Below are 23,006 nucleotides of genomic sequence, written 5' to 3'. Positions count from 1 at the left end.
AACCGTGAGAGAGTTGCCCTCTGATATCTGGCCCCCCCTGCTGTTTGTCCCTTTCAACACGGATCAGAGGGAGCAGAAAGAGAGAAATGGTATGGCCTGAATGGCACAGTGTCCCTGTTAGTATATACAGTATGTATGGCTGTCAACATCTTCAAATATTTACAGAAATAGTGACAGGTCTAGCACACTGATATAGTTATAACTTTGCGTGTTCGTACTGTATGTACTGGGACAAATTGTTCTCCTTTTTTATGAAAAGAACACATGGGTTCTTCTCTGGGTACAAAGGTAGTTCTTCGCTTAAGTTAAAAGAAGTAAAAGATTTTTCAGAAACATCAATATCTCTATTTTGGCTTCTCTATGATATATCATTCATTCCATAGATAAAGATTGACAGAGGGCTGAGGCTATGATTATGGAGGCTGACTGGGTCACTGTACCCTTTTGTTTAGTCAAATATGCTCTCTACTGACTGAAGGGAGTGGACAATCTAAAGCAGAGAGAGATAGATTGTAAGATGTCGGCTCAAATGGCAATGTCAGAACAAACTATCAAGGCTATGATCTTAGATTATTATTACATTACAGTACAAAACTCTCTGACGGTCCCAATTGAAAATAATGGCTCTGGTGCCCTTTTATACAACAGTTCTGTCTTTTGAATAGTGTGCAGGTCAATGGCGTAATGCATGGATATCAGCCCAGTCATCAACGTCTTTTTCTTTTCTTTTTTGATCATTACTGTAAATGTCTACCATGACCATTGTCTAACCTATTGATTCAGAAAAAGGCCAATACTTTGCAATGGCACGGTAGACCTTCACAAAAAACTTAACGAAGTGCTGATGTGTTACTGTAATCAAGGCTTATTTTATTTAGTTTGTTTTTTTCTCCAAATTGTCGTGCTATTAGGTCTGTTTCAGGATCTTGCCTTTGGCCTGCATTTTACCCACCCCAAATACCAGAGGGACAGATTCGTGTTCCAACGTGCCGTTTCTGCTCAGCTGCAGTCATTACTATAGTCATAGCTACAGTTATCAGCAGTCAATGGTTTTCTGTCACTCACAGTTGTTTATCTTACAGCAACTTACATTGTGTGTGAAGCATATAACTCCAGTAGGCTACTGTCTTGTTGTTTGTTTTTAAACCCTACAGCAGGGGTCTTCAACAGGGGGTCGGGGACCCCTAGGGGGTCCTCAGAGTTACTACAGGGGGGCCGCCAAATCTTTGTGTGATATGATCTTTTTTTTGTTTTTACATTAACCACTTGAACCCTAGCATTCCTACTCTGAGGAGAACTTTAGCCAAAAATAGCAGATCTACAAGCTCACAACGCCTCACACTGCGAGGCGTTGTGAGCTTGTAGATCTGCTATTTTTGGCAAAGAGGTATAGGTGTAGAGGGGAAAAAGAACAGACCAAGTAAAAAGAAAATAAGTTTAATCTGAAACACAATATTATACATTATAGAGGGGGTCCCTGCTTCATCTCTCTCTCAGCTAGGGGGTCCTTGGTCTGAAATAGTCGAAGACCCCTGCCCTACAGTATACTTAGCTGCACATCAAATAGTGGAAATACCGGTAGCTGTTGTGAATTTTGTAGACCCTCGGTCCTAAGACTCTTACTCTAACTAAGGGTGGTGAGTTAATATTTCAGTTGAGCCGCAATTCGCAGAACAAGATGACACCAGGCAGTATCACATGACAAGTTCTCAATGTTATTAAACATATAGAGAATATAGAATATGGTACTGGTCACATTATGTGACGAGGAGATGTGAGTAATAAGATATAGAGGAAGAAAAGGAAAGTAATAGAGCAGGATATGAAAAGTGCAAATCTATAACATGATGTTTACACTGTTGATGAGTTGCACTTCAACAAGAGTAGCATCACGTATCATTGGTCATACAATGTCCTGATAAAGCAGTGACCATGGCATCACAAGCATATCTATGCTTGCTTACGCAGATGGGAGTGAATTGGTACAAACGGAAAAGCCTAAAATACAGTATATCATAACATACTCATATAACTCATCATTTTGGGATGTATACATTTGTGAGCTTGTAGATCTGATATTTTCACTGAATGTTCACCTATTTTTTCTTTTTTTTTTAATATTTCTTTGGGCTTTTTCTGCCTTTATTGATAGGGAAGTAGGCTGACAGGAAATGGAGAGAGAGATGGGGGGGTGACACGCAGCAAAGGTTGTTGGGATCGGGGGTCGAATCCGCAGTCAAGCTGGATTACCAGCCTATGTGGTAAGCGTCTGGACCGCTAGGCCAGCGGGCGCCCCGACCCGCTCATTTATTTTTTGATGAATTATGACATTCCCAGAATAGAGATGCTTCATGTGGGTAAATGCCAGTCTCTATCTCTCGCTTTCCCTCTCTCTGACAGTAGCCTACTAATCATCAATCGTCCCTAAAAAAACGACAATCTGCCAGCCTATTTTCCTGATAAAATGTTGTTGATGTTGTTGTTGTTAATGTAATTATGCTTTATTTATATTTCATTTTTACATGGAGTCAGAGTAGATTTTTTTATCGTCTTGTGTTAGTGTCATAGATTCAGTAGACAACACTGGATGATTACAGGTTCTCCATTATTGAGCAGTTAATTAATTTGCTCTCTTCTCTCTTCTACAACCCTATTAGGAGAGCATTGATATCTGCATTGCATGTATTCTCCATTTGAGCTTGATTGAGTGTGACCAGAAGTCTGAAGTCTGAAAGTGCTCTTCTTGTATCCTGGCCCAATGCATTGTCATGTGTTAAATCTTTGTAATGATGCACACACACAAGGTCCACTAACACAAGCCTTCATGTGCATTTGTCAGAAAGATCAGGGTAGTTGTAAGAATTTATCTTTTAGGGAGCAATTTTCATGCATGCATGCTGACATCAAGTATATGCGAAGCACCTTTGGTTGGGTGTGTTTGAATTTAAATTGGGTTGTTTGGGTTGTATTATATATTCAGAGGGGAAGAGATATGTCTGATTGATTATTTACGGTTTCTCTGCTCACATCTCTCTTTCTAGTCCCCATCGCATTCCATCTTTTTGGTTGCAAATTATAAATCAAATTAAGAATGAGGGCAAACAACTGTCATCTTTATTATTCTATCTAGCCTAGTTTGCAGGCTGTTGTTATCGTGGGACTAAAATCTGTCATCTTGTTTGTCTCAGCTCAGACAGCTAATGTTCCCAGGGCATTTTGAGAGCCCCTAAACGCACGCACGCACACGCACGCACGCACGCACGCACGCACGCACGCACGCACGCACGCACGCACGCACGCACGCACGCGCGCACGCGCGCACACGCACACGCACACACGCACACACACACACACACACACACACACACACACACACACACACACACACACACACACACACGCATCAATAAGCCAATAAATAACAGTCTAGTGGTGTCTCACTTCATTGCACATGTGGGCTGACTCATCTTACCCATGATCCTTCACTTCCAGCCAACAGTGTGCTACTGTATGGTGTCCCCCCGGGGTCGTTATAACTCTCGACGGGGAACACCTCTGAGTCACAACCGTCTATGATGTCACAACGGTTGCACGAAGAAAAAGAGATTCCCTGTTGCCCTTAAATGGTCATTACGTGGGCGCTGACACCACATAGGCTTTGATGCCTGACAGCGTGTCCCGGGTTTGATTCCCGAGCCTGGCGATTGATTTGCTGCATGTCACTCACAGACTCTCTCCCCATTTCCCGTCTCTCTCTCCACTATCCTATCGAATAAAGGCAAAATGCCCCCCCCCCCCCCCCCAAAAAAAACACCATTATGTCCAATAACTGCACATATCCAAATTTCCATTGATCTTAGTAAAAGCATTTATTTGGTGTTTATTTATCCATTTGTACACTGGATTTTACTGTGATGGTCACTTAAATGGAATGTATTTCATGTCCATAATGGACATAATACCTCTCACAGGCTGTCAGTGTATCCATTCATATTCTATTAAGTAAGATACAGTATGTTAATACGCCTTCTACATTAAGCATGCTTCCCTTATGGTCATTCATGTGGTCTTAAAGACCCATGTCCTAATGTTTACTTCTGTGATCTTTATAAACGGTATTGATTTTTAAAGAGCAAAACCGTCCTTTTCCGTGTGTTGTCAGGGCTTTACTAAAGCATAGCAAGGATCATGGTCTGGCTTCTCTTTAAATTTCCTCCTGCTGATGTTCTTTTCATTACACCCTGGTCCCTGGTACGACTTTTGCTGCAGGGCCATACTGTATATGTCTGGCAGCCATCCCATCTCGCCAAGGGGCCATAAACACAGCAAAGCATTCAGTACATCCCCCTGATGTACCGGCACCCTTGGAGAGACAAGGAGAGAAAGGCAGTAATATTATACAGCAATGAAGGATCGGAAATATGAGTGGAGGAAGAGGGGTTTATACTAGGCCCCCTCTTTTTCGCTCTACACCAAATCTCTTTGCCGAAAAATAGCCAATTGGCTATTTTCACCAATCGTTCGCTCTAGGGTTCAAACCAAGTGGTTAAGAGGGGATGAGAACAATGAGAAAAATAAGCGGAGACAATCTGAGAAGATAAGAGGAAAAAGATGACACCAGAGAAGATAGGGGGAAAAGGAGAGGAGAGATGAACGCAAAGTAGAATGACGAGTAATGACCTGTGGGGCTATGCTGCTACATAACCCAGGGCCAATATAGAGTTATGAGGTACCATGAGGCTGCCACCGGCAGCTGCTTATCCATCACACAGACAATGCCGAGGGTTATTAGAGCTAAGGGATGCCATTGACTTTGACCGTTACTTCCACATATGACATGTGATGGATAACCCTCCCTCTAGGTGGTGTCATTTTAACCAGCAACCACCCTCTGAGCAATGTGGCATGGCTTTGTCCAAGTGTGTGTGCGTGCATGTATGTGTACATGTGTGCATGTGCATGTGTGTGTGCATGTGTGTGTGCGTGTGTGCGTGTGTGCGTGCGTGCGTGCGTGCGTGCGTGCGTGCGTGCGTGCGTGCGTGCGTGCGTGCGTGCGTGCGTGCGTGCGTGCTACACAGTAAAATCCGGTGTAATAACTGAGTTAACCTGTAAGGGTCCATTTGAGCTTGCGATAGGAGACTCAAATGCAGGTCAATTGAGTCTCCTACGAGAGACTCCACCGGTCATCAAATTATTGGCTTAGGAATTCGACAAAAACAAAAAAAATCCATGAATTCAAGGCTTCATGGGGTATGTAATTGATAGAAAATGTGTAATTCTTTGGGTGAACTATATTCCTTGAAGTTAACACTCTGGATGTGACTACTGTAGGTGTGGTTCAGTAGCCTATGTAAACGGTATCATAAAAAAACATGGTTATTACTCTAGCATGGGATACAAAGTCCAGAAGCCCTACTGTGTGATAAGAGGAGTCATTCTGTCCAGGCAGGACGACTGGGTGTGTGTCTCTCTCTATGCTGAATGTGTTTCAATGGTCAGAATGATACGTTGAGTTGAGGACCTGAGGTCGATTCTACAAATGTCTTCTAAATCCTAACAGTTTTCTCTGAAAAACGTATATTTCTATATCAGTGGTGCTCCCACTTTTTCATGTCAAGGACCCCCAAAATGATATATGTTTGGCCGCGGACCCCCATCTCAACATATTGTGTTCCAGGGACCCCCAGAAGCAAAGATTTGAGTTAAAAATGTTCGCTTTAAAATACATATATTCAAAGATTATTAGAGAAGTCTGTTCTTTACTCCTCCTTTTTTCCCTTAAACCAAATCCCTCTGCCGAAAATAGGCGATCTACATGCACACAGCGTGTTTGCAGCACAACGGGTAGCGAGCTGGTGGAGTGGCTATTTTTGCTAAATGAGTGCCATGTCCGGCTTCAAGTGGTTAACAACCAAAACCTATGTTGCAGGTGAGGTCAGCCAACCACTTTCCCCACCGTTTTGTGTTTGTGATACACCACACAAACATCAAAAGAGCTCCCTGTTGGACACCTGATATGTACAAGTAGGGCTTTGTGCCTGTCCATTGTTTCATTTCATTTGTAATTCAACAAAATGCCCTCCCTTCATATTGACTCGCTCTAGTTGCCAATAGTAACCAAAAGCTGGCCAAGAGTAGAAGCCACTCAGCCTTGAATGGAGCAGAAGAGTGGTGGTGGTGGAGGCTGTACTCTACTATTATATAAGATTACATGGATCATCATTGGAAAAGCTGTTATCAATGAAAATTGCATTGAATCAATGTAATGTCCTTGCCAGCATCCAAACACTGTTGGCCACATTCTATTCTATTCTATTCTATTTGCTGGTGAGGGTCTACAAATTTCAGATTCGAATGAATGGCTGTAAATGATGATCATAGTGTATTTCTGAGCTTCGAGGACCTCACAGCAACATACAATTCTACACATTCTGTAGATGCTGCATGTCCTTCTGTGATCATGATGGTGCTAGTATTCATTATCTTCTTCCCATCTTCTTTCGATTCAGTAGAGATGATGGAACAATCTCTCTTTGAATGCCTACCATCACAACATATGCTCATCTATTTTGGAGAGACGCACCTGCTGTATGGCCAGTGCACGGCCCAGCAGCACATCAAAGCAGGCTGCTGTTTTTTTTTCACAATTACAAATAACAGGACAAAATGCAGTTACGATACTGGAAAAATAAAATAAATAAATAAAAAATTTTAATAAATAAGCTCGAGGTTATGAAAACCATAAGAATCTGTGATGAATATATTGCCTAAAGCAGGCTGCTGTTCTTTCAGTACCATCATCTTTGCATTACGTATTTGCAATGCATCCATTTCACCAGACGATGGCGTATAATAATAAGCAGAGTAGGGCGGTGCAAAGCCAGGAGGGGGAGGGATGGATGGATAATGTTCCTTCTGGAGTCAGTCGGCCAATGACAGCTCGAGTTCCTTGCACACGATAATAGCCGATCTGCAAGCTCACGAGGCGTCGCAGTGCGACCGAGTGCGACGCCTCGTGAGCTTGCAGATCGGCTATTATTGGCGCGCGACACCGTCGTACGACGAGGCACAAAAAACAGGCTCCACAGCCAGCGTTGCCATGTCTGCGTATTATAAGCGATTTTGGGCTTGTTTTTCTGGTAAGTTGCTTGTAAATATTGGTAGTTGCGGGCTGCGTTTTTTTGGGCTTGTTTCTAGCTCTGGTCCATATCGTTAGAAGGAGTTCTTCTAACGCTATCGCTATGGACCAGAGCTAGGCTTGTTTTTAAAGTGTAGTTGCTTATTTGGGCTTGTTTCTAATCTTGTTTAAACCAGTTCTCTAAACATTTTCATGTCAAGGACCCCCAAATTAATATGTAATTGTCCACAGACCCCCCATATTAAAATATTTTGTGCCAGGGACTCCCATACAATATTTGTGTTGTTAAAATGTTTGTTTGATTGATTGATTGATTGAATACTTTATTAACAGTTTGCAAAAAAAAAACACAGAAAGTACAGTTTAATACAAATATAATGCTAAAAGGATTGAACCCAAGAAAGCACTATGGCTTGTTTCCATTGGGCTATTTCCAAATAGCCAACGTAATATGTTTAAAGGGCGAAGGGCTCGCTTCTTTTTGGCTGGTTTTAATATACCTGGTTGCTTGTTTCTCTCGCAAAACCTGGCAACACTGTAGGCTTCACACACAGTCAGTTAAGCGCTCGGTCGGCTCTTTGCTCTGAACGCGCTGCTGCTGACGGACGGGCAGAGAGAGAGAAAGAAAGAGAGATTTCCCTCACTGTCCAAGGAAGGGATAATATCACTTAAGCACCAGGAGAAGAAAAAAAAAAACTAAGATATAAAACACGTCGTCGACGTCGACGGCACAGATAATAAGGACTTTGGGCTTAAATTGACGTTTGGAAGGGGTATTCTTGCAGCGAGTGTGGACGACTGGAACGGGATTGTGTTCTGTTCTTCTCCCTGCTGACTGTCAAACCCGGGGTTTGCTGAGGTGGAACACCTGAGGAATCTGCCTTTCATTTCCATTTCCATTGATTTAACCCATAAAAAAGGGATATTGTTTTGTTTGTACACCTCTGTTGTTGTTCTCGTGCGTCTTGCATGCGTGTCTTCTCCAAGAGAGTAAAGTCAGCGCTTATTATAAATCAATCTCGTCTCTATACCTGGACTTGTGTGGGACTGAACATATCGCTCTCTTGACTTGACTGAACGTATTCTGGATTAATCTGGAAGTCTGGTGGAGAGTAAACTATTACTAGAACTCTACATTCTGAAGAAGTCCCAGATCCTGCAAACATGCCTCTTGCGCAAATCGCGGAACCATGGCCCACGATGGAGCTTGTGCAGCTCGAGACGGAGGTAATTAATAAATCACTGTCTGTTGCACTTCATCATCAGTACTAGTAGTTCGATGTATTCAGTGGTGGAAGAAGTACTAAATGTTTTACATTAGTAAAAGTCTCAATACTGCAATGTATAAATACTCTGTTTACAATAATGTCCGGAATTCAAAAGGTGCTTGGGTAAAAATACAAACGTGTTGGTGTCAAAGTATACTTAAAGTACCAAAAGTAAAAGTACTCATTATGCAAAATGGCCCATTTCAAGTTTTTAAATGTATAAAAATATCAGATCTACAAGCTCACAATGCTGGCATGTGAGCTTGTATAGGATATTTTTAAATGGCCGAAATGTAGGTATAGGGCTGAAGTGGGTATGTTTTGTAATTGTAATCAAAATCTACAAAGTAATTAGAACTAAACTTTTCAAATAAATGTAGTGGCGTAAAAGTACAATATTTGCCTCTGAAATGTAATGCAGTAGAAGTAAAAGTATTGACAATTGGAAATACTCCAGTAAAGTAGAAATACCTCAAATTTGTACTTAAGTACAGTACTTGAGTAAACAACAGATCAAACAGACCAACTGTAAAGTCACATCATAGTTCAGTTTCAAACTTCAACTTGATTGTCACACCACAGGTTTACAAGTGTAAAACACTGACCAGTACAATCTTCCATCTTTGCTTGTACATACGAAAGTTGAACAGTTTATACATTTTATAAAGAAGAAAAACAAGACTTAATTGGGTAATGTACCTAATGTTGACTAAAATATAGATATATAAGTATCGCCTAACAATACAAGGGGGCTAGTCAACGCAAAGAGGACTACCACACAGTAGAGGAATTAAAGTTTGTGACTCTTGTGGGACAGTCGGATAGTATTTGTCATCATAAGTAACTCTGCCAGAGCTTACAACTGAAGAAGCAAGCCTCTAATCTGTGATCTCACAATCCAGTCCAGTGCTCAGCTCAGCTGTATGTGCTGATGCTCAGTTGTCTATATTACAATCAGTGGTTCTCAACCTGTGGGGGGGGGGGGGGGGGGGAGGCTGATCTACAGTACATGCTCACAACGCCTCATTGTGAGGCGTTGTGAGCATGTAGATCAGCTATTAGAAAAAATCTTGTCTGTGGAACCGAACAAACAACCAACAAAATGTAATGCCTCAACAACTACAATTCCAAGTGCTTGTCCCAAAGTTCAAATATGATTATGTTGGAGGGTCCCCACAGTTCAAATATGATTATTTTGTGGGGTCGAGGCCTGAAAAGGTTGAGAACCAATGGTCTATAATCTGGGATGTAATGAGAATGACCTAAGTTCTTCATTCTCTGTGGACTCAAATATTTGTCTGATATTAAGGAATAGGGACAGGAGAAAGTATTTTGCTGCCTCTGCTGAACGAAGCCTCATTTATACTCCGTAGTGTTGGTGTCACTTACTTGCGATGGAGTATAAATTAAGCTTAAAAAGCGTTTAGGACAAAGTGCCCCAGGGCAGCATTGTAGCCTTATTTCAACTCATTTTAATCAGTGGAAGTACTTGGCATGAGAATCTATTGTATGGAAGAACCTCCCTTTCTTTGTAGTAGTTTTATTTATTAGTTTTAGATTATATTAATGTGTATCCCTGTCTACTATAATCATGTGCCCCATTTATAGGTTTCACACACGCACTGCACCATATAGGCTATGTCGCCTAATTGCAATAATTTGTTGCATAATTGTCATAATTTCCATGTTAAAAATGTTCATATATTTTCAAACATGAAAAAAAAGTGTGGAAATAGCAGATCTTGTACATCGGCCATTTACACTATTAATGGGTTTATTTAGAAAGTGTGAAGTAATTAAATATGTGAGTTATTTGTCATATCCGCCCTGTGCAACTTTTGTTTACGAAGCCTAAAAAACAAACAGAAATGTATTTTTTTTAATGCATAATGTTCCAATGTTCAACAACAGAATTAAATTGTTAATCACAATTATTTGAGTGACAATTAATACAAAAAAAATAAGATTATTTTTTAAGATGTCAAAAATGACATAATCGTGAGTGACAACCCTACGTACACGTACAGTACATGTTATCATTCTTTAGGTGGGCAGGCAATTTGAGATAAGGAACACTGAGTTGGGTAACTCACTTACAGTATGTAGGCCTACTTCCTGAAGTCCAAGAAGAAAGACCTTGTAGATTCTTATCATTCAAGCATAGCAAGGCTATGGCATAGATAACCCCCATTGTTGTTGAAATGTTAATATAGCTGTGATTTGTAAGCACTTCCCATTTAGATGCACAATAACTGGAGTCAAAGTGTTTTTTCTTCAAACACTTCACATCTTGGATGTAATAATGCGGTCAATGTCTAAACTGTATTTTGGTTTAGAAGACCCAAGAACCTAGAAAAACTGAACCAAATAAAAACTGAAGCTAGTTTGCACTTTGTGCATTTATTCATGCCTATATTAAATAATCATCAGTGCCAATTTCATGGCAATGAGGTTTTCGAAGCACACATTTTCTTTTAGGGTCAGATGGGACCCTGAAATGAAAGGGTCTCATTTTCATGCTAGCTAACGCTGAACTAGTTTAAAGCATTATTCTTGCCTTGTTTCTTCCTGTGTGATTAGATACAGTATAGGACTGTCTAGCTGTTGTTTGGGCAGGCGAAGGAAGCTTTGAATTCCTACTCTGTTTCCTATCTCCTTTTTTAATGAATAGCTTTCTATGGACCAATGCTTTATGCCATGGTGTCCTCAATGACATTCCTAGAAAGCAGCAATTAATTCATGCACCTGACCTCACTAGGTTCATTTGATTAAAGATGCATCTCCTCTCTCTGCCCAGCTTCATATCCTTTGCTGCTGAATAATTACACCTACTCAGTAAAATCCAGGGTGTTGAGCCGGAGTAAAACAATTGTACATTCTCAGAATAAAATTTAATTACTGTTTAACATTGCGTGGAATAACAGGAACTACTGATCATGAAAAGCCCCCCTCCCCCCAGGCCAGCCAGCAAGGGACTTTGATAGGTGGAAAGACTTTGATAGGAGGAAAGACCCAGTAATGGCAGGCATAGAAATAGACTGATATTAATTATTCACAAAACACTCAGTGATGAGAGGTGGGACTTATTCTCAAAACTCCAGTTTATTCACACATTTCTGGGCCTAATTAATGAAAATCCAAAGAGGCCTATATTAATAAACATGCTATCATCTATGTGCCACGAACATGGCTTTCTAGAAATCCCAACAGTGCTACCACTAGAGACTCAGGGTTTATCAGTGTACACTTGGAGACAGCAATGACTAATTCCGTTACAGCAGTCTGTGCCAGACGGTGTCACATGGGATATGTCCCGTTTAGCTTAGCTGGCATCCCAGAAGTCTCTCTCTTTCTCTTACTCATTTGCTATGTCACTAGCCCTGGCACCCAGATGTGTACTCTTGGGTCTTGGTGAGACATTAGAGTGACGGCTCTAGGCTGAGATTGTTGGAGCAGAGAAAGAGATTTTAGACAGTGTCAGTTAATGTTGATGGAGTGGCAGAGGGACATGGAGCCCAGGGAGATTTCCCAGATAGTGACGAAAAGATGGATAGTGATGATGGCTGAAGCCTAGGTTATACTTTGTCGCATTAAATTGTATTGCTCATTAAAGTGAATAACAGATTTATTTTAGTTTGCTTGACCGACACATTTCGTCTGACAAAGTGTAAATTAGCCTCAGGATTGGTTCTGACCGTCTTGGAGGGCCTTAAGCAACATCCTCTCTCATCCTCGGACGAGCCCTTCAATGGTGTTTCCTGTCATCTCGATCCTCCATACGCATGTGAGCTGGTAGATTGGTTTCAGAAAAAAATGTAATAGAGCGCTTAAGTGGTTAAAGTTTAGTTTGTGTGTATTTTATATTTACTGGTTTGCTTTGTTCATTGTAAATTATAATTAAAGTCAAATATTCTTTTCATATATTGAAGTTTAGTATATGCTTAATTAAAATGTTCAAGATTTTCCACTTTTTTGCAAGATATCGGTCAAACATCTGTAATCAGTGCTGTCGTCTAGGACTCTCCAAAATTGGGATCAGCATCGGACCCGCAAATCTAGCATCAGTCGGGCACTAATGAATTCTACTCTCCCTTCAGCCAAAATGTGTGGTTTCTTTAAGAAGCAAAGCCTCAATGGGTTGCTAATGGGGCTTTTGTTTTTTGGTTTTGGTGATTAAAAAAAAATCTTTTGGTGCCCTAAACCATTTTTTTGTGTTTATGGCAAAAAAACAGCCTGAGCCCTCAGACAGAATCTGAGCTGCATGATGGGAACCAAGTGAAGGGCTGTACATCACTAAAACACATTTTACTCACTGTATACATTTTCCATATTTTCTTTCATCTAGACAGAGTAAGCACACCCATGCAAACATAGCGATACAATGCTGTGATACGATATATGATATACCAGTTGATGATAAGTGTGTTTCCTTATCAGCTCTTACATTCTGCGAGTATGTGCTTGTTTTGAAACCAGAGAAGTGCTATGAACGAGAATTGGATCGACTGCCATGTTGTGCAAGATGCTGAGAGGACCAGAGGACAGCAGTATACAATGGCAGTGTAAAACAGAGATCTGAAGAGATGGGCTTGGTTGAGCCAGGGGTCTATACTTTGCCCCCTTCTTTTTCACAACGCGTTGCGTTTGTGAGCTTTTACAGTATATCTGCTATTTTCACTAAATGTTCTCCTATTATCACACGCCCAGGCCAGAATAGGGATGCTACGATTCATGTGGTTAACTAATCCTGTGTGAATCGCCTTGATGAGATGAGCTCCAACAAATTATCCCCAATCTGCTCTTGTGAGCCCAATGCCATTACCAGATTAGCCATGTGGTATCCACACGATTCGTTTCACACCCCTAGCACTCATTGTTTTTTGCCCATTTCTACTACAGTTATGCTGTGTTCCATCTGCATTCCTTCAAAGATGTGTGAGCTTCTGAAAAGATGGCTCACTCACACCTATGCACATGGGCACATATTTATGGATAAAACAATCCCACTTAGTTTGCTGAATATTGTAATAATTATTTTTGATCATGATTAATGATGATCATTTATGGTGGAAAATAGTTATTTTGTTGCTCATTGTTTTTCAGTGCTATATTTGTCCAAATAGTATGTACTGTATTGTGCCTCTGTGATAGCCTGGTAAACCCTCCCTCCGGAAATCTCATTTCTAAAATCAAATGGAAATGAGATTTCCGGAGGGAGGGTTTACCAGGCTACCTCTGTGAGCCTGATAGATTAAGAAATTGGTTGTACATTGTTCCGGTTATTAATTTTTTAATATTTTTTTATTTCAATTTCGCCATCTAGTCCCTGTCGCTGCTGACCCTTACTGTTTGGTCTTGGAGAGGGTGTAGACCAGTGGTTCCCTTTTAGCTCAAGACCCAAAAGAGAAATCTGTTTGCCCGGGACCCAAACTAGTGAAAATAGTTAATCTACAAGCTCACAGCGTGTCGCTTCGCGCCGCGACTCTGCTTGTCGCTTCGCGCAAGCAGAGCTTGCAGATCTGCTATTTTCACTACTTCTTAAATTTATTTTTTTCCAATTAAGGGAATTTCTTTGATTATTTTTAGTTTATTCATGAAATTATTTTTGGAAAATGTTTTGAATTTGTTTTCAACTCATGAAAATGTGTGAATTTTAGTGGAAATCTTTTAAAATTCTAATAATTAATGGCAAAATTTAAGGAAACAAAAAATAAAGGGATATTCACTCGCGACCCACGAAAATAGATCCGCGACCCACAACTGAGTCCCAACCCACTGTTTGGGAAACACGAAACAGTGGTGTAGACAACCCCCCCTTGATACACATGAAGTCACCACCCGCTTTTTTCTCCTGAGGGTGAGGAGTTTCACGGGAAAAACATAATCATTCGGACTGAAGGAAGACACTATTCTTCCCAGTTCCGCTCCCTGCTGAACAGGCGCCCCAACCAACCTGTAGGAGTTGCTAGTGCAGTGGCAGAGGTTTTCCACCCCACACATCCAGCTTCCCACCTGCAAACACGGTCAATTGTGTTGGTTGGTGTGCCTGGCCAAGCCGGATGCAGTGTTGACGAGCACAGTTTTACGATAGCATAACTGTGAAAGCTAAAATCACACTTTTCTATTACTTTTGTTTCAGTCTACATTTAATAGGCCTTCAGCCTATTACAATGGGTTAACACGAAGCAGTCACATGTCATGTAGTTAATGAGTAACTCTTAATGAAGTGATCGCCTTATTAAACAGTGGTGTGCTTTTTCCTGTTGGCTATATGCCAATCTAAATCCCAAAATGAGATTTGAATTACGTTCTCCTTAATGGTGATAAGAAAGTAAGATAAGAAATAGCTTGTGGTAGTAGATGTGAGCAAAGGCAGAGAATATTAGAGGAGTTTGCATTTTACACTAGGAGTTGAGTTGAGTGCGTGAAAAGACAGTGAAAGGAGAGGTTAGGGTTAATACATGGAATGTGTGCCATTGTCTAGTCCCAGAGTCAGGTGTGGTCAGCAGTGTAGACTCAGCTACTCAACTGTGTGTGTGTGTGTGTGTGTGTGTGTGTGTGTGTGTGTGTGTGTGTGTGTGTGTGTGTGTGTGTGTGTGTGTGTGTGTGTGTGTGTGTGTGTGTGTGTGTGTGTGTGTGTGTGTGTGTGTGTGTGTGTGTGTGTGTGTGTGTGTGTGTGCCCGCGCATGTGCATGCATACGCACGTGGATCCATGAGTCCATGTCTCTCTCATCTCTCACTTTCTGTGGGTGTGCTGCTGTGCACATGCAAGAGTGCGTTTGTGGGCTTAGCTACAGCTAATCTGGGTGTGACCTCTGGAACACTTGGGCAGGGCTGTGGGCGTGCAGTAAAGGAGAATGGGTGAAGGCATGTGGGAACACAGTTCCTAGTTTGATATGCGCTCCATAATGTCCTCTTTAACCTTTACAGTTAACACCATGTCCCATTGGTGAGGCAGTGTGTGACTTTAGTGTATTTCTGACAGTAAGGACATCGATACCTGTATACCTGGTGCAAATTCACTGCTGTCGCAAGTAAATTGCAGAGTAGGGAGAAAAAAGTGGTGGAAAAAAGTGATTTTAGAGTTTGTGAATTGCTTTAAAGCATTATGTGTCGATTGTGTGGTAGTGAATTACTACTCTGCGACATTGTCTACCTGTACAGTACAGTAGGTCTGTGATTACATAATGTGTACACATTTAGCAAATGTGATGATTACAGGTAAGGAAGGACATGTTTATTGTATTGCTTTGTTGCTAGGTTACAGGGCAGCGTTGTCCCAGTCATCATAGCATTAACACTTAAGATTTATCTATTAACTACACATGACCTGTGAGTGACGAACACTTCCTAATTGTTTGCTTTCCCTGAACTATACACCATTCCGGCTTTTTCATTTAATAGGTTGGTCTCAAATTCTCTCAATTATAGTACGCTTGGTGCCTGTAAATTCCTTTGCTGTGAACTCACCCTCAAGTTTGTGGGTGTTTCTGTGTTTGTTTATGCACACAGTAACACAGTAAATGCGTTGGAAAATGCTTTAGTTTGAGCTGAAATGTAAACAACACACATTTGTGTAACTTTATTTTTTAGTGTGTGTGTGCATGTGTTCTGCTCTCATTGAGGAAGCCCAGGGGAGGGAGCATGCAGTTAACTGGGCCACTTGGATCAGTCATGCAGAGCTAATGATGTTGAAACGTGTGGGGCTTCAATCTCTGGAAGGCAACGCCAACGCTAGGCATACACATTCGCATATGCACACACACTCACACACTCCTCAGGAGTCCCGACTGTTGCCCCTCAACATCCCGGGTTAAACAGAAGCCTCAACCATCGTGCTGAAGGGGAGAAACGGTGACGGAAGAAAGGTTCTATATTGTGTTTCTAAGAGCAAAAATGACATAGTAGACATAGAATTTATAACAGCCTGTCTGCCAGTTCCTTACACTCAGTCTCTCCTCAATTCTCTCTCACGTACGGGATAGCTGTTACAGCTCCAGGATGGTTCAGCCAAATTTGACCTTCAGTCACATCATGACCATCATAGTCGAGCAGGATGAATTGTTGGTCTCTTAGGAGAAAATGCAGTATACTTTCCAGCTCCCTCCACCCAGGCTACAGTAATTGTTTTTTGTTTGTTTTGTTTTCAAAGTAGAGTACAGTCAGGAAGTGAATTCTTTCCGTTTCCAAATCGCACCAATCGATGGGTGGTATTGTGGGCTATTACAAATAAGAGTGAATTAGATTTAGTCCTCTGACCGAGAGAAGCTCTTTATTTCTCTTAACCCATTAAAGTAGTAGTTCACCCAAAAAATTACTTATTTTCTAACAATTACACACCCCATGAAGCATTGAATTCATAGCGTGACACTCTGTGCCGCGCTATAGATCTGCTATTTTTGAAAACATCGTGAATTCGTGCAAATCTTTGAATATATATTAACTCAAATCTTTGCTTCTGGTTTCCCTGGAGCAAAATATTTGAGATATTTTACATTTTTCATATTTTTATTTTTCATATTTATTTCTAAAAAAACTGTCAAAACATTCAAAACATTTTTAGAATCGGCCTCAGGTCTTAATGGTTTAAACATGGTAGAGCTTATTTCCTCTCTGCCACTACAGTACATATAGTTGTGGTTTCCTCCCTCTGTCCTGTGTCTTTAGAGGACACAGTGAGTTTGTCACTGTTTTGCTTATGTTCGTGCAGTATAAAGGAAGGGAGTGCGGCAGAGGAAGTGTGACTTCAGGGTTGTCCCTCTCTCTTCTTCTATCAAACAAAGCTCATAGCGGAAGAGGGGGGGGGTGTGAAGGGGCCTTTGTTTTTAGCTTTTAGCCTCTCTTTGTATGTTTGTGTGTGAGTGTGTCAGCGAAATGTCCCTTATCCCCATTGCCTTACATTTTCATTAGCTTTGTGTGCAAGGGGAGTGAGATGTACACACGTACAGCTTTTATTCGTCTGTCATTAAATGTTTCGATGAATTGAGTACAAAAGACCCCAATGGAAACAAGCCATAGTGCTTTCTTGGGTTTAAAATCCTCTTTATATAAATTGTTTATTTTCAATTCACAAGACTATTGTGTCTGTTTAACCACTTTCAACCTGGAGTCTCCATTTTGGGCATGTGACTATTTCTTTCAAAAAGTTTAGGGTCGCTAATTTCTTTATTTTATTTTAAGCCATTTTGCAATAGGGGGCTGCAGTCGGAGGCAATGTCTATTTGAGGTCCTTGGCATGGAAACGTTTGGGAACTTCTGCTGTAAGGAATTGATCTGACTGGAAGCTTATGCTCTTGCTCTGTGTCGGACGTTTATCTCTACTGAAAGAACAAAATGTTGGTTCTCTTAGTTTCTCGAGGAAGCAATCATTTTACAAATAATGATTACCCTTTTTAACAGCACTCCCCCACCAGAGCATAGAGGAAAAACGCCCATTAGTGTGTCAGCCCTAGGTTATATTAGGTTTGTCGGGTAGAGGAGGAAAGTGTTGATAATAAGTGTAGATGCACTGTCTCTAACCACACACTCAGTGAATAGTCTCGATGTCTGCTCTCTTTCTCTCTCTCCCTCTCTTTCTGTGTCCGTTTCATAAACTGACAGTTTCTCTCGTCTGCTGTCTTTACAGAATGGGCAGAGCACAGCCGAGGAGGGAGTCACGCCTGCTGTCAAGGTACAGTGAAGAGCTTCTGTGGATACACACACACACACACACACACACACACACACCACACCACACCACACCACACCACACCACACCACACCACACCACACCACACACACACACATATGGGCCTGTGCTGTATTATTTAATGAAGGTCAAGCAGCCCGATGCAAATTTTGAGAAAGGACAAAAGGTGTCTCAGATCAATCTTTCCTTCCCTGTGCAGACTGGAGCAACAAGAGGTTATCATGTTTACGCAAGCCTGTGCTGATGAACATAACTGTCTACGTGTGCATGCTTTATTGCACATGCACACACACACACACACACGTACAGTATGCATCATGTGTACACTTACTGATTGTATTTGCAGCTCTCAGAGGACGAATTATCCAGGGCTTAATGTGTTGAAGACATGCTGAGGTCAGTGTGACAGTCCAGCAGGCGGAGGGGTCAACAGCTGCATGTAGTGATGTGTTTGAATCAATATTACACACCTTATTTGGCCAAATGGTCCGTTTCTTATACTGATAAGACACCCCACACACACGGATGGACATAACTGATTGTCACGCTAACAATGCATCGCGTCACATTGCTAGTTTGAAAATCTGTTATTTTTCGCAAGCGACACTGTCATGCGACTAAGTATAAATTAGGCCTGAGTCAGCCTTTCAAGGCTCCTGGCGCTCTTCCATCCTTTATTGTGAAGCCCTGAAATGTGATCCTGTCTCTTCAGCAGACCATTATTCTGTTAGCCTCGTAGCAGAGTCCCAGGAAATGTTCCTAGTCTCTTTCAGTCCTCTTTTCTCAAGGGTAGGTAGGCTGAGCAGAGCATATCAGGCTGAGTAGCTGTTCTTTCAGCTTAGGACAATGCATCACGATTGAGCCAGAGTCTGGAGAGCTTGGACTAAATTAAAGTGTTCTTTTGTCAAGGTAGCCCATCCAAACGGTAAACAAACACTGAGAAAAACAGAAAACTCAGCACTGTCTCTGTCTCAAAAGCCCCATTCCAGCTTTGACATCAGCTGGTAGACACTGGTTCTATCAGACCAAAGACCGGAACACATTCTCAATTCAATTGCTTTATTGTCATTGCAGGTGCGATGATGCCAATCCTATTTTGTTAATTTGCCTCACATGAAACCTTTGAGAGCCACCTTAACAAACTTGTTCAAATATGTTTTCTTTTTATCGTCTCAGGAATATCCAGTGTCCGATCACTTTTTAGTTTTAAAGACACCCAAATCATCATACATGCTTTTATTTCTTCTTGGTTATTGCAATGGTGTTTTAAAATGTCTTAAACAAAAAGCACTGAATAAGCTCGAGGGTTGTAAGAATAAAACCAGGAGAACATACAGTAGTACTCCTATTTTAACTACCCAATAATGGGTGTCTGTCTCTTTCATACCGGCCTTACACCAACCGACTTTCAAACGATTTCGAGTCGTAATAAAATCGTGTGTGCTCCTGTCACTCAATCGTTACATAATCGTTTGGAGTAAGGTGTTTTTTTCCAGACTTTTCCCTCTACGTGACAGCTCCAATTCTGTTCCGATCATATCAAGCATGTTAGATTTCCTCGCGTCGTGACAATCATTATTGGAGTACAATGACGTAAATTTTGTCAACTCTTTCAAGCATGAACAGGAAGGTACCATAGGCTATATTCTGCAGCTGTGTGTGTGTGTGTGTGTGTGTGTGTGTGTGTGTGTGTGTGTGTGTGTGTGTGTGTGTGTGTGTGTGTGTGTGTGTGTGTGTGTGTGTGTGTGTGTGTGTGTGTGTGTGTGTGTGTGAGACTTTGTAGTAATACTATAGTAAGTATTAATATGAGTTGTATTATATTAAGGGGCTACAGTAGAAGACGGTACTCTCTAACTAGCTTCATACATAATATATGTCACTGTACATTGAAGGGTCAGATCTTGATGTCATTGGGGTTAGAGAGAGAAGCCCCCCCCCCCCCCCCCCTCCAGACCTTGCTGGCTCCATGCAGTCAAGGCAGGTCTAGCCAGGCACATTAACGATCAATGCTTAGCTGCTGTTTAAATGCTGGGAATCTGATAATGGCTGCCATTGTCTGGCCCAGCCATGGGAGTTACCTGGATCTGATAGACCTCATAGATGCTCAGAGAGAGAGAGAGAGAAAGACCTCAGTCAGCAATATTAAAAAACATATATGTACACAATATGTGAAACGTACACCCTTGGCCTACTGGCAGCGTGTAGTGTACAAGAATTTATTTATTTATTACTATTTTCTTTGTATACGAAACGCGCACGCACGCACACACACACACACACACACACACACACACACACACACACACACACACACACACACACACACACACACACACACACACACACACGCACAGATAGACGCCTTTCCTCCTACAGAGCCATGCCGTATATAAATAAGGTTGAAATAGTACAGTATGAAGATTAGAAGTAGTGAGGGAAACTGTGATCAAGTGATCACAGTTTCCCCTTGGGGATGAGTAAAGTACCTACCCTGGTACAGTACAGTAGGTGTACATTATGTGTTCCCATGATAATGAGTCTGACACTAATGAGCCATCTATTAGATGGCTAATGAGCCATCTAATATCCTCTGACAGCCCTTTCTTTTTGTCTCCGCCAGGCCGAAGTATTTCTATTGTCATTAAACGAAACAGGTCTATCAGATTTTTCATATTCCATCCTTATTGGCTAAGATTGGCTTCCAAAGTTTGCAGAAGTCTCCGGTTTGAACAAAATGTCTCATGAACACAGTGAGCGATTTATGTTCTGTGAAATTTTGCACGCACATTCCCACTAGGCCGAGGAAGAAATGCCACTTGACATTTTTCTAATCAACCTCATGGTGGCGCTATAACAGGCCGATTCGTGTTTTTACCTATAACTGCATCGATCTGTGTGAAACTTTGTATGCGCACTCCCTAGAGGCCAAGGAAAAATGATAGCGCCACCAGGAGGAAGACTTACATAAAACTTTTTATTTAATTTTACTTCTTCAGATTTTATCCAAATTTCACACAAATTGGTACACATGATCTCTATAGTCATGTGATCAAGACGGATCTGTTAGATTTTTCATATTCCATCCTGATTGGCAAATTCCGAACATTGCTGGCCCACAATTACCAACCTGACCTGGCGGAGACCTGTGCTCCGAGGAGCACTTTTTCTAGTTCCTTCTGTCTTCCTCTCACTATCATATCACGAGACACGGGTTCCTTTTCTTTCTGTCTCACTCTTCATCTGGCTTTCTGTCACACCGCTCCACATGGTGTGAAGCTGGCACATATGAATTAACATTATTTGGATTATATATAGGGCTTGTTTTGTCTCTCAAAAACGAGCACACTCTGTCCATTTAAATACAAATTGCCGGGGGCATGTCTCAAGAAGACTCACAATATGAAAAGAATAGCCAGCACTCAGTCCAAAATCCTTCTGTGGTTTTTAATTAATGCACGGGCATACACGGACAGGTTTCTGCGTCAAGCCTTGACGGGCTTGACGCTGAAACTCGTCCGCGTAAGCCTGTTCCGTGTTTTGTCTCTCCCACACCATCTTCAGCTTAAATGTTACATTATCCAGTCAGCTGGTGGGCCAGGCTGCTATTCCTCAACCCTATACTCTAATTAACAAATTGCCTCATTGGAGATTTTACAGTATAATAGACTGAATGTATGGCATCGGCCCTATTTCTGAAGAACTGGGGACAGAATTTGTAATATAAGAACTGGTTTAAATGGAACACTGTGTTAGCGTTAGAATTGGTGAAAGGACAAAATCATTATATCGTCTTTATGATCTCACAGATCATTTTTAGCTCCTTTTCCTTGGCTTTGTGACATAATGTTCTCTTTTTGTTTCGCGTTTCCCCTACTCTCATCTCCCTTCAGTGTAAATCTGATTGAAGCTTGAATTCAGGCGAGAAAGTGACTATACCAGCAAATGGCTTCTGGTGATGTTTAATGTCACAGCCTTGAGTAGTCGATGCAGCACATTTTATCAGAAACCAAGACCAACAGTCTTGTCCAAGGAGATGATATTACATAGCAGTTGAGTCCCTGGAAATAAGCCAGCCTTGCAGCGGTGCTCTGCCAAAAGAAGTACAGAACTGAGCCCCATTTCTAGCGACAAATCCTATCGACCTCTTCATTGCTTGAGAGGGGGGAAAAAAATCAAGATATAGGAGAAGTGTTCACACAGCTCCCAGTCCCATGCAAGTCAGTTCAATAGAGTTAAATCTAGATATAAATCTACACACACAGTGTGTGTGTAGGACCAGTCTGTCACCTCACCTTTACAAGTCATTATTTTGGAACCATTAGTAGGGCCCTGCTGGAGGAACTGAAGTAGTGATCAGGCTCATAGGGAGTTAACAGGTCACATGTATAGGCAGGAACCTGGTAATTTAAGGCTTTAAAAACAAGCAGGAAAATATATTTTAAACTCACACGGGTAACCAGTGAAGGATAGCAAGGATTGGTTGGTGTTATGTGATCGCTTCTATTAGTACGTGTTAAAAGCCTGGCAGCAGCGTTTTGTATCATCTACAGCAGTGGTTCCCAAACGTTTTAGCTCGAGACCCAAAAGAGAAAGTTGATGTCTCTCAGGGACCCAAACTAGTGAAAATTATGTTTGGTAGTTGACCTGTCTCAGTTGGCCAAAGCAGGACTGGTCTGAAATCTGAAATACAGGTTTTAAAAACCAAAGTGGGAATGCAGTCTGAAGGGCATGTGAATGATTGTGAAGTTGCAAAAGTGCATTCCACGGTTGGAATGTTGGGGGGAGAGGGAGGGCAAGGATTCAACGTCAATTGAACTCGTATAGCAGATATGATCATTCCAGGTCTTTTTCTGCCTTTTTTTGATAGTAAACAGTGAAGAGAGACAGGTCAGTCGGGCTCGGGAATCGAACC

General features: G+C 41.5%; 1 protein-coding gene across 4 annotated transcripts in view; it reads left to right on the top strand.

Annotated features, from left to right (window-relative positions):
* Nucleotides 1–23,006, top strand: part of rps6ka1 (ribosomal protein S6 kinase a, polypeptide 1) — a gene marked incomplete at its 5' end in the record, with an annotated part of 83,136 nt that overhangs the window by 2,246 nt on the left and 57,884 nt on the right. For 2 of the 4 annotated variants that reach the window (XM_084045778.1, XM_084045777.1), the window contains 2 exons: nucleotides 7,732–8,365; nucleotides 18,032–18,076. In XM_084045778.1, coding sequence (XP_083901904.1) covers nucleotides 8,303–8,365; nucleotides 18,032–18,076 — 108 coding nt within the window. Of the gene's footprint in view, nucleotides 1–7,731; nucleotides 8,366–18,031; nucleotides 18,077–23,006 lie in introns of those variants that run through there. The other 2 variants (XM_084045775.1, XM_084045774.1) reach the window with 1 other exon arrangement.

The sequence above is a fragment of the Gymnoscopelus microlampas genome (genome assembly GCF_963454915.1).
Source record: "Gymnoscopelus microlampas genome assembly, chromosome: 20".
NCBI classification, from domain to species: Eukaryota; Metazoa; Chordata; class Actinopteri; order Myctophiformes; family Myctophidae; genus Gymnoscopelus; species Gymnoscopelus microlampas.
This window is presented reverse-complemented; position numbering and strand designations above follow the sequence as displayed.